This window comes from Alnus glutinosa, chromosome 2 (genome assembly GCF_958979055.1).
Source record: "Alnus glutinosa chromosome 2, dhAlnGlut1.1, whole genome shotgun sequence".
Lineage (NCBI taxonomy): Eukaryota > Viridiplantae > Streptophyta > Magnoliopsida > Fagales > Betulaceae > Alnus > Alnus glutinosa.
The window spans coordinates 6,508,119-6,524,137 of NC_084887.1; the positions used below are offsets into that span (position 1 = coordinate 6,508,119).

The window sequence follows — 16,019 nt, forward strand, 5'->3', positions numbered from 1 at the left end:
ATACCAAAAATGCATTTGATCAGACTGCACCATAAAATCATAAACTACTCATATTTTAAAAGCATAATAAATCACACTTTTTCTAGATTTTTCTCTACTCTATTTTAATATTCTTTCTTTATTTAAAAAATGAAGTAGGATTGTTGTAGTCGGAGAGAGAAGGAAAAAATGAATAAAAAAATATTTTGGCTGAGCTACATTACTCTCTACATTTGCTTTAATTGCTAAGAGCACTCACAATGTCATTCTCATTGTTGGTACAATTTTTAGGATGGTGACGTATCGCTTAATAATTCGTTGTTGCCTTATAATTCGTCTTCTTCTTCAAGATCTACAAAATAATAAACAACTTGTCGGGAGTGCCGACTTTCCCCACTCTAAGTTAATTTTGGTAGACAATTTTGGGAGTATTGGAGAGCAGAATAAACTTAGATATTAGAGTGTAAATTTATACTGGGTAGCAGCCTATTTATAGGCACACAGTTCTGAAATTACTGAAGTGATAGAGTGCAGTTGGATTAGGAGTCTGAGTCCCAAATTGAACAAGCTTTAGACTTATCTTCATGGAGTCCAGTTCGGGTGGGACACTAATTCTTCAGCTGATTTCATGCTAATAGGCATCTTATCCCATGATTTTGGGGATGGGAGTCTATCCCGAGATATTCGGGATCAAGGTCTTTTGGCGATAATGGAGAGTCCTGAATTTAATCCTTAGCCCATAAATCCCAGACATAGTCCATAAAAGATATTCAAACACCTTCCTATATATTCTGAGGAGTTCTTCACGAGTCGAATTGATATGTTTTGACAGTATATCCGAGGCAGGGTGATCCCGAGATGCTTCTGCAACATAATACTGTAATCTTTTTAGTTGAAGTTGTGAAGCTGTCGCCTTGATGTGCTAACTTAAATCGGAGATAAAGACTTCAAGAATCAACCCTAAAACACCGTCACATTTACATGCTAACGCCGGCTGTTCCAGTGGACTTTCAAGAGTATCATCATCTTGACGTGCTGATGCTGGATGTTTGAGAAAACTCCCGAGAGCTCCGTCACCTAATTCGTACTGACGTGGTCTATTTTGTGAGAAAAATTTATTGTTAATATTTTTTAAAAAAATGTGTGAAAAAAGAAACAAAAAAAACAAAAACATACTGAAGCAGTTTAAATTTTTTTATTTTTTTATTTTTTTTTTATTATTATTAGAATCGAGCACATTTCATAAATAAAGCTTTTAAGTACAGCGTTCAAACGCAATAATATCCGAAATACATGAAGGCTTCCTCAAGTAAACATTGATCCTCACTAAGGTATAATGCTTCCTTAGTGACCCGGACCATTTAAATTACAACAAATGTGATTAACTTGCCATCTTTGTAAGCTATTCAAAATTCCTTGAGATAAATTACAAGAAGTTAATGTGCATGACTGAGCAGTACTGAAGATGAAGGACTAACCGAAGATGAAGCAGTTTTAATGTTAAATAGCTCTATCGTTCTTGCTGCTCTTGTTGCATTTATTTGATTAATTAATTTGTGATTTTGATTGATTGACTCTTAGTCTTGATTGGGTTCGTTTTTGTAGGTATCCCCGGATTCTGTGCTTTCAATTATCTTTCAGTACTATCCACATATATTTTTAATAAAATAAATAAACCATCCATTTCTCTTAATTTAATCAGTGGACGAGATCTTGATTCTCAATTTGTCTCCCTCTCTTTCTCAGTCAGTGGCAACCACTGACGTCGACTTCCAACTACCACCGGAGGACCGATCGAGCAGTGTTGTTATCCAAATATCCATTTCGACCAATGACGGTGTCCGTGGGCAAGGGCCAAGCAATCTTCTCATGAAAAGGCTTTTTACAACAGCAATAATATATACGTGACCATCAAAATTAAATGAGAAGGACTAACAATAAAGACAAATTATGAAAGTGATTGGTTTGAGGTCTATTCTGATTATATTAAGAGAAATGATCCCTACACTCATTTCTCACAACAGCTCCACAACAAGCTGATGTGGCTGGTAATATTTTATTATTATTTTACAAAAAAAAAAATAATAAAACAAAAAAAATAATAAAATATTACCAGCCACGTCAACTTGTTGTGGGACTGTTGTGAGAAATGAGTGTAGGGATCATTTCTCTTATATTAAACACTCACTCTTCCATATCTTTTCCGTGGGGGATTAAACTACTTTCACATTCTTGAGTATGCCACTCATGATTTTAGCGTAATCATGGTCGATCAAGGATGTGTTTTTTTGGTCGGGCTTCTGTCAATTAATGTATATTATAATTGTATTTCGCTGCGTACGTAGTCAAGTATTAACATGATTTAAGCATTGTTAAAAAATTAAAAAAAAAAATTCTTTCGGGAATTTGGTGGGGAAGGAGGGGTCTAGGGCAGGGCTGCCAAGGGATAATGCCTTGCTAAAAAATATAAAAATAAAAATAAAAATCCAAGAGCTTATTGGTAGTGTCACGTTAACAAAGTAGAATAAAGGTCTGTTTGGGTTTACGATTTCAAAATGTAAGATTTAAAAATGGCGATTTTAAAATGTACGATTTTAAAAAGTGATTTTTAAAAACGCAGTTAAGCGTTTGGCAAAATCGCAGGTTAGCCTTTTAAAATACTGCGTTTTCAAAAAAGTACCACATTGCCTGCGATTTAAATATGCACTTTTCTGCATTTTCAAATTGCAATTTTTTAAAAACGCAGTTTCTAAACAATTCATTTTCTGTGATTTGGTTTAAAATCGCACTTTTTCTCTACGAAATCACAATCCCAAACACACCCTAAAAGTCTATATATAAATGTAATGTATAGCATTACTCATTTCACCTCATACGAATCTCTTCTAGTCTTTAATAGCATGCAAGTAAGATGATTAAGGTCCGCTAACGGGAGGAGTAGCTTAGTTGCAATAAGGTTATTCCCAAGTGATTTGGAGAGGGAGAGGATTTGGGTTCGAGTCTTTAGGGACACGATGTTAAAAGCGAATAGAATTCTCTCAATTTCAAATGAAATTGATAATATCTATTTTATGGTCAAGATTTAAAGTTAATGCATGTAAAGACGTGTGAACATTGACTTCACATACACTATTAGATACGTCAACTTTAAATCTTGACCTTTCATTTGAGGATCATATTCCTGTTAAAGGGGACAAGACTCATATCTATTAATTCCTACTCACTAGTTGCTATTACTCAACTCGATTTGACGGAGCACTTGTGGATCCTTTGTATTGCGAGCCCAACTAGGTCCTTTTTGGACAAGTACCTGAGGGTAAGGCCTTATTGAAAATTAAAAAAATAAAATTCAAAAGCTAATTGGCAATGTCACATCAACAAAATGAGATCAAAGTGTAGTTTATAGCATTTATCATAGTAGAATAGCTCAAATCTCAAGTAAGAAGGAGAAAAAGGAACCAAGAAAAAGGGCACTGCCGCTAATTAAGGTTAATATAGGAGCCACCAATTAAATTTTTTAATCCAATATCAATCACCCATTGAGGTTGAAATAAATGGCTTTTTACATAACAACTTCTATGGGCTAATTAACATTAGAGAAAAAAACAATGTTAGGTAGTAAATTGTTAAAGACTGCTATACAACTTGATAATTTAGTAGTAAAAGTTAGCCTTTAGATCAACACTTGTAAAGAAATAAAAATTTGATTTTTACTACCATATCATCTTAGTTGTATATGAGTCTACAAATAGCATTACTTTTAGAAAAATGTTATATATTACACCCTCATCTCATCCCATTCCACCGGACTCATGATGCGACAACATTGAAATAAAAATTTAAAAAGGGTTGATGAGTGGCAACGCCTATCAACCTAATGAAATAAAGAGTGCAATATATGATAAGACATTGCCACGTCAACGTGATAAAATAAGGGCGTGGTATATCGCATTACTCTTAACATTACCATGTCGTCGCGCAATGAATATTCATTTCCCAAACCCGCCAAAAAAAACGTGGGGAGAGAGAGAGATGGGGGGAGGGTTGGGCTGAGCCTAGTGGGGTTTGAATAAACTCAGACCCGGGCCAGCCTTGGGCTCACAACTGGCAATGTCTGGCTGGGACTGGCATGATGCCCAGAACAAAAAAAAAAAAAAAAAAAAAAAGACAGCAGAAGACCAGAGGGTGGGGCTCAGATGAGGGAGGAGTGCACATGTTAATTGTGCACTCCTCTAATGCAGTAATTAAGGCCCAATTTCTAAATAAGAATTTCTTCCAATTCATATATAGTACAAAGGGTATTCCAACCGATTTTCAGCGGTGGCTGACAAAAAAAAATTAAAAAAAAATTAATTTTTCACGTAATAACGAAATAGGTTACATAATTAAATCCTTTTTGATACCAAAAATGCATTTGATCAGACTGCACCATAAAATCATAAACTACTCATATTTTAAAAGCATAATAAATCACACTTTTTCTAGATTTTTCTCTACTCTATTTTAATATTCTTTCTTTATTTAAAAAATGAAGTAGGATTGTTGTAGTCGGAGAGAGAAGGAAAAAATGAATAAAAAAACATTTTGGCTGAGCTACATTGCTCTCTATATTTGCTTTAATTGCTAAGAGCACTCCCAATGGCATTTTTTTCATTGTTGGTACAATTTTTAGGATGGTGACGTATCGCTTAATAATTCGTTGTTATCTTATAATTCGTCTTCTTCTTCAAGATCTAAAAAATAATAAACAACTTGTCGGGAGTGCCGACTTTACAGTTTTGGGAGTATTGGAGAGCAGAATAAACTTAGATATTAGAGTGTAAATTTATACTGGGTAGCAACCTATTTATAGGCACACAGTTCTAAAATTACTGAAGTGATAGAGTGCAGTTGGATTAGGAGTCTGAGTCCCAGATTGAACAAGCTTTAGACTTATCTTCATGGAGTCCAGTTCGGGTGGGACACTAATTCTTTAGCTGATTTCATGCTAATAGGCATCTTATCCCATGATTTTGGGGATGGGAGTCTATCCCGAGATATTCGGGATCAAGGTCTTTTGGCGATAATGGAGAGTCCTGAATTTAATCCTTAGCCCATAAATCCCAGACATAGTCCATAAAAGATATTCAAACACCTTCCTATATATTCCGAGGAGTTCTTCACGAGTCGAATTGATATGTTTTGACAGTATATCCGAGGCAGGGTGATCCCGAGATGCTTCTGCAACATAATACTGTAATCTTTTTAGTTGAAGTTGTGAAGCTGTCGCCTTGATGTGCTAACTTGAATCGGAGATAAAGACTTCAAGAATCAACCCTAAAACACCGTCACATTTACATGCTAACGCCGGCTGTTCCAGTGGACTTTCAAGAGTATCATCATCTTGACGTGCTGATGCTGGATGTTTGAGAGAACTCCCGAGAGCTCCGTCACCTAATTCGTACTGACGTGGTCTATTTTGTGAGAAAAATTTATTGTTAATATTTTTTAAAAAAAATGTGTGAAAAAAGAAACAAAAAAAAAAACATATTGAAGCAGTTTAAATTTTTTTTTTTATTTTTTTTATTATTATTAGAATCGAGCACATTTCATAAATAAAGCTTTTAAGTACAACGTTCAAACGCAATAATATCCGAAATACATCAGGGCTTCCTCAAGTAAACATTGATCCTCACTAAGGTGTAATGCTTCCTTAGCGAACCAGACCATTTAAATTACAACAAATGTCATTAACTTGTCATCTTTGTAAGCTATTCAAAATTCCTTGAGATAAATTACAAGAAGTTAATGTGCATGACTGACCAGTACTGAAGATGAAGGACTAACCGAAGATGAAGAAGTTTTAATGTTAAATAGCTCTATCGTTCTTGCTGCTCTTGTTGCATTTATTTGATTAATTAATTTGTGATTTTGATTGATTGACTCTCAGTCTTGATTGGGTTCGTTTTTGTAGGTATCCCCGGATTCTGTGCTTTCAATTGTCTTTCACTATCCACATATATTTTTAATAAAATAAATAAATAAACCATCAATTTCTCTTAATTTGTCTCCCTCTCTTTCTCAGTCAGTGGCAACCACTGACGTCGACTTCCAACTACCACCGGAGGACCGATCGAGCAGTGTTGTTATCCAAATATCCATTTCGACCAATGACGGTGTCCGTGGGCAAGGGCCAAGCAATCTTCTCATGAAAAGGCTTTTTGCAACAGCAATAATATATACGTGACCATCAAAATGAGGAGGACTAACAATCAAGACAAATTATGAAAGTGATTGGTTTGAGGTCTATTCTTATTATATTAAACACTCACTCTTCCATATCTTTTCCGTGGAGGATTAAACTACTTTCACCATTGGATTCTCATTCTTGAGTATGCCACTCATGATTTTAGCGTAATCATGATCGATCAAGGATGTGTTTTTTCGGTCGAGCTTCTGTCAATTAATGTATATTATAATTTTATGTCGCTGGGTACGTAGTCAAGTATTAACATGATTTAAGCATGTTAAAAACACTTCATGTGATTTTATTAGGTATAATTATTGGGGGCGTTACAAGAATAGTATCTAAATTTGACGGGATTAGGGCTTGGTAGGCCTACCATGATTTTGTCCAAAAAGATTTTTTTATTTTTTATTTTTTATTTATTTTTTTTTTAAAAAAAAAGTAAAAAAAAAAGACTGATTTTCATAGTTTATAATCAAAATAAAAAAAAAATTAAAAAAAAAATATGAAATTGACCATGATTATATTTTTTTTGAGTAAATGTTCAATTCTCAATTTTGCTAAAGATAGTATTCAACATAAATAATTCCATGAGATTTAAATGAGTTCAAGAATAGTGTTTTTTTTTTTTTTTTTTGGTGCATATCATATTGATAGGGGCCTTATTAAAAATTAACAAAATAAAATTCAAAAGCTAATTGGCAACGTCACATTAACAAAATGAGATCAAAGTGGACGAAGGAGAAAAAGGAACCAAGAAAAATGGCACCGCCACTAATTAAGCTTTTTTTTTTTAAAAAAATGTCACTAGAATATAGGAGCCACCAATTAAATTTTTTTAATCCAATATCAATCACCCATTGAGGTTGAAATAAATGGCTTTTTACGTTACAACTCCTATGGGCTAGTTAACATTAGAGAAAAAGCAATGTTATTTATAAACTTCTATAGGACTTGATGATTTGGTAGTGAGAATCAGCCCATAGATCAACACTTGTAGAAAAATAAAAATAAAAATAAAAATAAAATCTGATTTTCACTACCACATCATTTCAGTCATATAAGTCTACTAAATAGCATTACTCTTAGAAAAATGTTATATACTACATCATCTCACCCCATTCTAACGGACTAATGTGACAACCTTTAAAAAAATTTAACAAGGACCGATGGGTGGCATCACTTCTCAGCCCAACCACATCAGCCTAATGAAATAAGGGCGCAATATATTATTAGACATTGCCACATCAATCCAATAAAATATGGGCGTAGTATATTGCATTACTCTTTAACATTACCATGTCGTCGCCCAATGAACCGGTTAAAAGGAGAATTTCGCTTATCACAATGATTACTTGCTTAACATCTTCGAAGGCATATTTTGCAATCTTTAGGGCTATCATATACACAAACATCATAAAGTCGAGCCCAGCAGCGGTTAGGAACAGAATTATTCATTTCCCAAACCCACCAAAAAAAACGTAGAGAGAGAGAGAGAGAGAGAGAGAGAGAGAGAGAGAGAGAGGGAGATGTGGGGGGGGGGGGGGGGGGGGGGGGGGGGGGTTGGGCTGACCCTTAATGGGGTTGGAATAAATTCAGACCCGGGCCAGCCTTGGGCTGACAACTGGCAATGTCTGGCTGGGACTGGCGTGATGCCCAGAACAACACAAAAAAAAAAAAAAAAAAAAAAAAAAAGAAAAAAAAAAAAGAAAAGAGAAGAGAGCAGATGACCAGAAGTGATGTACAACTAAATTGTACGAAACATTACCAATCTGCAAGTAATTTCTAAGTAAGATTTTCTTCCAATTCATATATAGCACAAAGGGTATTCATTCCATCCGGATTTCAGCGGTGGCTGACAAGGAAGAGAACAAAACAAAAAAAAAAACAAAAAATTACGTTATAACGAAATAGGATACATAATTAAGTCCTTTGATACCAAAAATGCATTTGATCAGATTGCACCACAAAATTATAAACTGTTTCAACTCCACTGGCATTGCGAAAACAGGTTATCATCCATTACCATTTACCACAATGAGAGAAGACTGCCCACACCAGGTTTGTGCGCCCATCCAACTAATAAATCTGCTCTCTCTCTCCTTTATATAATCTGCAAAACCTGTTTTGAACTTTAAACAAGTGCTTATGCAGATTCAACATCAGAATCGTCTGGCCTTTCAATATAAAGTTCAAATTCCTCAGGGCTCCATCTGCAGATCAACCCAAGCCGGAAGGTAGCCATCATGATCCCTAACAAACGCTGCAAGCAAACAAGAAAAGCCTTAATCACATCAGTTTCTTCAACCTTTTATTTCAAAAACAAATAAATAGAAGAAGAAAACAGAGAAACAACTAATACCAATGTTAACAACTTGCGGCTCCCATACACACACAGACTTTTGAGGTGTGGGGGTGGGGGAAGCATTGAAAATTTTATTACATGTCCCATGTGATGACTTTTATGCTTTGCACAATTTGGACAAACCAGAAAGTTGAATAATTGAAGCGAAAAAAAAAACAGAGGTTGTACCTCAATGCACCCAATGGAGGATGTCCCCCAATTGAAATAATAAGTATGCAGAATATAAACAAAAGGCGCTTACATGTCAGATGCAATATGCTCTAACCACGCAGAAATGGCTGGTTTGATGGTATTGCGGGATGGGAACCACCCAAGATTTCGTCAGAATACCAAATGACACTACTGGAACTGATACCATGCATAAGCAAGTAATAATGAACCACGACAGAAAAGACACATAAAGCATTCCCCATTCCATTCAAAACAGAAAAGAAAACAAAAAGGGAAAAGAGGAAACTCCTGGTGTAAGACTTCGACAAACATCATCCTGTTGGGGGAGCCTAGGTAACTCACTAATAGAGCAATAAAACCATGAAACTAACCAGTGTGCGAGCTGACTCGGGTGACAAAGGGTTTCCCTCCTCACAAACAACGAAGTCTGAAACAAGCTCCACAACACCTGCACACCATGAATAATACCAAGCCTTTCATTTGCATGTAAGTGACAGAAAGCATTAGAGAGCATGAAGCATAGGTCATTGGTTTGAATAACTTATTCCCCCTCCCATTGGAGCCAATTACATATAAAAAGAAAAAAAGCATAAGAGAGCAACTATGCACCTTTATTCAAACGAACAGGCATCCCTTGCTTGCGCAGTAAGGGCTCCATCTCATGTGTAAATTGCTCTAGAGGACCTTCCTTAAGCTCCACCTGGAACATCCGAATTTCAATTCAATTCAAGCTGTATGAATGTACGAGATATATTACAGTAGTAATACACAATATAAAAAAAAATACTTCTATTGCCAGCTCACAAGCATAACCTAAAATGTTTTTTTTATGAAGTAATTGGCCCCAAGGGGAAGAAAGGAAGATTCGAACTAGTGACCTCCGCTTCATGAGGCGTGGTCCCCAGCCGATTGAATTATCCCTTAGGGTAAGCTAATCTAAAAAGTATAACTTTCAAACATAAAATTGCAGCATTTGACCAGTCAAAAACAACTGAATGCAAAAATTATATGCTGATCAGCACAGTTTAGATCTTCAAGTCTTTCTTCCATGGTTGACCATTTAATGGTATGTCTGCTTGTTGCCAAAAAAAAAAAAAATGGCGAGTGAGACTAACCTTTTCTGTTGCTATGCTTCCTGTCCTTGCAAAGTCATATTCCTCATACGCATTAAATATCCTATAAAAAGATATTGAATGAAACACAAAAATAAAATTATATAGGGAAAATTGTAACACTTGGATGGGCTGTATGCTCAATTAGCTGAGAAATAAATTTCGTATAATACAAGGCATGGAGAATAACATTTTTACAGTGGATTATTAGTAAACAATGAAGAGTTTCTTTACATAAATTGAAAATATCAACAATTCTTAACAAACGAATAAGAAATAATTTGGCACCGATATATTTTTTTATAAACAATTGTTCGATTAAAGCTCTTTATCAGCAACTTTACGCTTTCACAACACTATTCTCCTAAACTGTCTCAAAACGCTTGAAACCAAACATGCTTATGGTCTCTTCTATTTGCCCATTATCTTATATAAATGTTAGTTACAAAACATCAAGTATTGCCTGTCAGAAAAAGCTCAATATACAACTTTCCGTATCAATGGATAATCCAAATGTCTGAAGTTTCTAGTTCTGTATTGAGCATTCTAAGACCACAGAACTGAAGACTCCAATTATCTCTCCTATTTTCACCTTTCCATGGCAAACACTGGGAGCATAAGGATTCAGGAAAGTGAGACCTCTGAAGCTTACCTTTCAACCTCTTCTTTTGGCAAATTGGTAAAACAAAGCCCAGTATCTCCACGTAGAACCTAAGGGACAATAAATCAGAGTAGGAAACATTACACAAGATACCTAGAGAGAGAGAGACGAGTAGTAATAATTATTGCCCGCATAAAAAAGATAATGCTTACCTTCGAGACTTTGTGAATGCCAGGCATAATCTCATCAGCAGCAGACCGACCAAGAGAAACCTGCATGACTTTGTTCGACCCAAGGAAAAATCTGAAAAAAAACATTGCAAAAGAACTTTTCATGGGTATGTTCATTTTTATTGTTAGATCCATAAGTCAGAACATAATAGAAAACAATAATAAATTCCTACATAAAATAACAGTTAGTTGAATGTTCTAAATTTTCTTGAAACTGAAATCACTTCATCATGTTTAAGATGCCAAGTTAGCATCTAAGCCAATATTCAAGAAAAGCAGAAATAAGAACACATTTTGAAATTCTAAAAGAGGTAAAATTCAAAACAGTTGTAGACACATTCAATCGCTTTGAAAAATTCAATTGAGTGCTTGCACATAATTGAACTGAAGGGAGTCTCACTGAAAATGATTGAATCACAAATATCAAACAACACCAATAACCCACTTTAACCGTATCAAATGCCAGGATAATCAATAGTGCACACCTTTCTTCAAGAAACAAACAAATTAGCATCCATAACGCCAAACTAAGACAGAATATTTCTCAATGAAGATTGTCCCAAAAAATTACAGTTTAGATTTCTCCAAGCTTCATTACAAAATATCCACTAATACAAACAAGACCTTGTAAGTAAATCCACTTAGAAACTAAAGAACAACCTTAGAAACAAACTAACTGGATACAACAAATGTAAACCCACTGTCGTTTGTTAGCTGCCAAAACGGACTAGAAGAAAAGCATATAAACGTGTCCTAAGAAAGACTCAACCCAGCAAATTCAACTCTAATCCCAGCAACCAAACAGCTCAGAAAAGAGCTTAAGTAAATCAACCAGAAACCAAAAAGTATACCTGCTTGAAGATTTGAGCTTTTCTCTGAACTCCTTGAACTTGAGGTTCCTCATGTTCTGGAAAGAGAAAACGTAAACCGAAGCGTACTTCTCGGCGGCCTCCCTTATCCCAGTCACTATCGCTTCTTTGCGTGCCTTCCCCTTCTTCTTCGTCTTCGACAGAGTAACTGCGTTTCATATTTTCCACAATTTGTTTAATATATTAATTAGCTTAAACCCTAATTTTTTTGTCGGATAAGAACGGAGCATAAGCAACACAGAGTCTCAAGAGAGAAAGGGCGTCGAACCTGCTTTATCGCGCCTGGACTTCGGCATTTTCGGAGCCCTCTGCTTCCGCTTCTGCTTCTGCTTCTGCTTCTGCTTCTGCGACTGTAAAACCCTTTCTTTCCTCCTTTGAAGGCGTCTCCCTCTGTTTCTGTTCGGCCGTTTCTAGGGTTTGTATTGTAAGACTGAATTGGTTCTGTTTCAACTTTCGCCCTTTGTTTCCCAAATAAGAATTGGGCCAATACCAGAATTGGGCTTAAGAATTGGTCTGGGCTATTATAAAAGGTTCTATTTAATCTACAGGCCCAAGGTTAACAAATTTTTAAGAAGAGGCTTTTCTTCATTTCATGTAAAATGAAGGGATTATTTTACGGTTAAAATTTTATTTTGTTGCATTAAATTATGTATATAGTATTACATCATTTAAAAATGAGTAATGCTATTTATTATATTATTGGACGGCTGTTATACAATTGGGTGACGTGACGCTGAAAATTAGCTTTTGAATTTTTTTTTTTTTTACAAGGGTTATCTGATGGCTGATTTTCATTACCATATCATCAAGTTGTATGACAGTCGTATAACAGTTTTCTAAATAGTATTACTCTTTAAAATAAGGATAGGACCTACAAACCGGTTTGTAGGAAATTTCCTATAACCCACATATAAGATTGACATGTGTCATTTAAGCATGTGAGAAGCACATGTTGCTTTATTAATGCTATTAAAAAGGCATATGAGAGGTACATGTTATTAAAACAACATGTGCTTTCTACATTCTAATAGACACATGTCAATTTTATATGTAGGTTATAGAAAATTTCTTACAAACCGGTTTGTAATAAATTTTTGTCCTTAAAATAAACCATACAATATGTGAAATATAATCTGGCGTATAAAATAGACCCCTCTATTTCACTTAAAATAAATTTTTGTATCTTCATTTGCTCAAACAAGAAATAGATTTCTTAAAATTTCATTTGTTACATTGGATTAAATAATTAATACGTCCCAAAGAGGTAGCTTAATCGGTTAGAAACCACGCCTCAGCGGAGGTCACTAGTTTGAAACTCCCTCTCTTTCCTCTTGTGTGGACATGTCAAAAAAAAAAAAAAAAAAAATCAATACTTTTTTAATTAAATAACATTAAAAATAATAGGTAGATCCAATTGGAAAACTAAGATATTACTTAGGTTAGTAAACTATTTTTGGTAAATCAAGAATGAATTAGGTATTTCAATAAATACAAAAACATTACAATGTTTCCATGTAAGGAAAACAAACACTATAGGGAGGACTTAAACAACCGTTAAAGTAGTTAAGAGTTGTAAGTAAGCATTATGGTATGTAAAGTTTATGGTTACCGGGATGGTTAAGTTAAGGAATATTGATGTGATAAGTTTTTTAACGCATACAGTTGATTAGAGCAATTGTGAACTCATATATATGTAAAATAAAAGTTCTAAATTTATCCACTACTCTGGTCCTATGATATATTTATCAACTATGTTTTCGTTGTAAATTGGTAGAACAATATATTTAAAGGTCAAAAGAATAAGAGAGTAGCGCGCCCAATATTAATTTATAGGAATTCTTAATCTAGGGCGTTACATTTTCGGTTGCTGTCCAGATGTCAAAAATCATGTAGACAAACCCTCATTGGGCCTAGGTTCATTGGCGAGTGAGTCAAGCTCAAAACTCACACCAACTATGGCAGCTGAGGGCTACTAGGGCACTACAAGCTTGCAAAAAGACTTGGAGCCCAAAATCTCACAAGACAAAAAATCTCTCGTTAACGCATCAATAGTCATTATGTTTCGTTGCAGTGGTAATGTTAATCATAAATTCAATAGCACCAGTAATTATAGTTCCAGCAATAATTAAGGATATAAGTGTAGATTTAGTAGTAATAATAATGATTGTTTTAGTTGCAACAATAGTTACAAGTTGAACAATAAAAATAGTGATGGTTCAGAAATAAGAATATTGGCGAGTTCAACAGTTGCAGTAATGACGTGTTCAGCAATAATAGTAATGACGGGTTCAGCAGTAACAATTATAACGCATTCAACAACAATAATAACGAAGGTTACGTTTGATTTGCGGAATGAGTGCTATATTAAGAAATAGAATAATAATTATTAGGAATAAAAGCGAGTGGAATGGAACGATTATTTTTACTCTTTAGTTTGGTAACAATTTATATACTTTAATTGGAATCCAATCAAAATTATTAAAAAAAAAAATAAAAAATTACACATTATTATTTTTTTAAAAAAAGAAATGGTTAAAAAAAAAAAAAAAAAAACACTAATGGTTGGCCGACCACCCCAATGGGTGTTCGGCCACCCCCAATTTTTTTTCCTTGTTAGATGAGGAAAGTGTGGAAGTTTCTATTCAAGAACATCGCATTGAACAAGCTAGGTGGTCGAGCACGAACAATCTTTGCTTGGTGGGCAAGGTGCTTGCAGAGAGGATGGTGTTGAAGGAAATACTCAAGATCCTTATTTTGAGAGCTTGGAATCCTATGGGGTACGTCTTTTTTAGAGCCCTCAGCGATAATATGTTCTTGATTGATTTTGAATATACATGGGATAAAGCAAGAGTCATGGAGGGATGGCCTTAAACTTTGATGGGAACTTAGTTTCTTTAGTTGAGTTTGATGGCTTTAACCCTCCTTTGCAATTGGAGTTTGATAAAGCAGCTTTTTGGGTACGAATGTATAATCTACCCCTTGCATGCATGGGGAAGGATGTAGGCTGGTTGAGGAGGTGGATGTGGATGAAGGGGAAACCAATCCGGGATGGAACAGGGGAGCTCGTGTCAGTAAGTGGAAGGTAAACCATGGCACAACAAAAGGCAATAGTCATGGAAAACATAACGTTGATGAAGTTCCTGGAGGATGCACTGGATTACGGGGAAAAAAGAAAAGAAAAGAGGTTGGATACAGCACAATCCAATTTGGTTACAGACATGGGGGAGGTTGATATCCATCCCCGCCCTTTAGAATGATTACTTTGAGCTAGAACTACCAGGGGCTTGGGAACCCCCTGATAGTTTGTGACATTTACCAGTTAGTAAAGGAGAAGAAACCCACTGTGGTTTTCCTTATAGAAACCAAATTGATGATTAAAAATGCCAGTTTTCTGAAACAAAAGCTTGGTTTCGTGAACCTGTTTGGTGTAGACTACAGAGGTCGAAATGGTGGTTTAATCTTACTATGGAAAGCTATTGTTCAAGTGGAAATTCAGAGCTACAGCAACAGACACATCAATGCTATGGTCAAAACTAGTAGCGAAGGCCAGGAGTGGAAGTTCACTAGTTTTTACGACAATCCAGAGGTGACAAAGAGGAAGGAGTCTTGAGCTCTACTAAGGCGCACCTTTCCAATTTTTAGCCGCACTGTCACAACCCCCCTTTTGGGATATAAAGGGGAATGAGAACTTAAGTTCATGAAAAGTAAAACATCCAAACAAATTTCATAACATTAACTCCATACATTATATATATATATATATATTTTCAGTTAGTACATTATAAGCCAAGGATCACAAAAGAACATTGTTCATATACAAAAAGGTCAGTCCGGTCTATATCCTATTGCTTAGGGAGGGCTTCTACCATCCTCCAAATTAATCTGGTCCTGCAATGTCATTAAACTTCACTTAAGCAAAAATAAAAATAAAAATCTCTGACTAAACACACTATGATCAATCAAAGCAAACATAGACTCATTGGCTTGCATCAATGGGCCAAAACTGCGGGTCATCACAAGTTGCGACCTGTGAAGTCCCACATCGCCTGGGAATGTGGATATGCTTATATATATAAACACATCCTTCTTGACACAACGCATTTTAAGGCCATGATGGTCATGAACCTATCAGAACTACGCAGTTAAGCGTGCTTCAGTGAGAGTAATACTAGGATGGGTGACCTCCTGGGAAGTTTGGTTCGGGAGAACCAAAAGCAGACAATATTATGTTCTCGAACCAAAAGCAGACAATATTGTGTCATTGGGGTTGGTCGTTATACGACCCCTATAGGTATGCCTCCTAGAAGGACAATGATGTGGAGCGCCATCTGAAAGTTTAGAGGAAAAATGGGTGAGTTCGACAATTCAGTTTGGAAAATACAACAAATACAGTATTTTTAGCAAACAAAGCTTAAATAAATCAATCAAATAAGGTACATTTAAACATCGTGTAATTAATTCAATTG

At 35.3% G+C, this 16,019-nt stretch overlaps 1 protein-coding gene across 1 annotated transcript; it reads right to left on the bottom strand.

The window, feature by feature from the left end:
• Positions 1-7,978: 7,978 nt before the first annotated feature.
• On the bottom strand, positions 7,979-11,983 carry LOC133860784 (uncharacterized). The gene is made up of 8 exons (XM_062296407.1): positions 11,822-11,983; positions 11,536-11,701; positions 10,667-10,757; positions 10,506-10,564; positions 9,857-9,917; positions 9,351-9,441; positions 9,113-9,189; positions 7,979-8,468 (listed from the first exon to the last, which is right to left on the bottom strand). Exons 1-8 carry the CDS (start codon positions 11,847-11,849, stop codon positions 8,352-8,354), a joined length of 690 nt encoding a protein of 229 aa, XP_062152391.1. The 5' UTR covers positions 11,850-11,983; the 3' UTR covers positions 7,979-8,351.
• Positions 11,984-16,019: the final 4,036 nt, after the last annotated feature.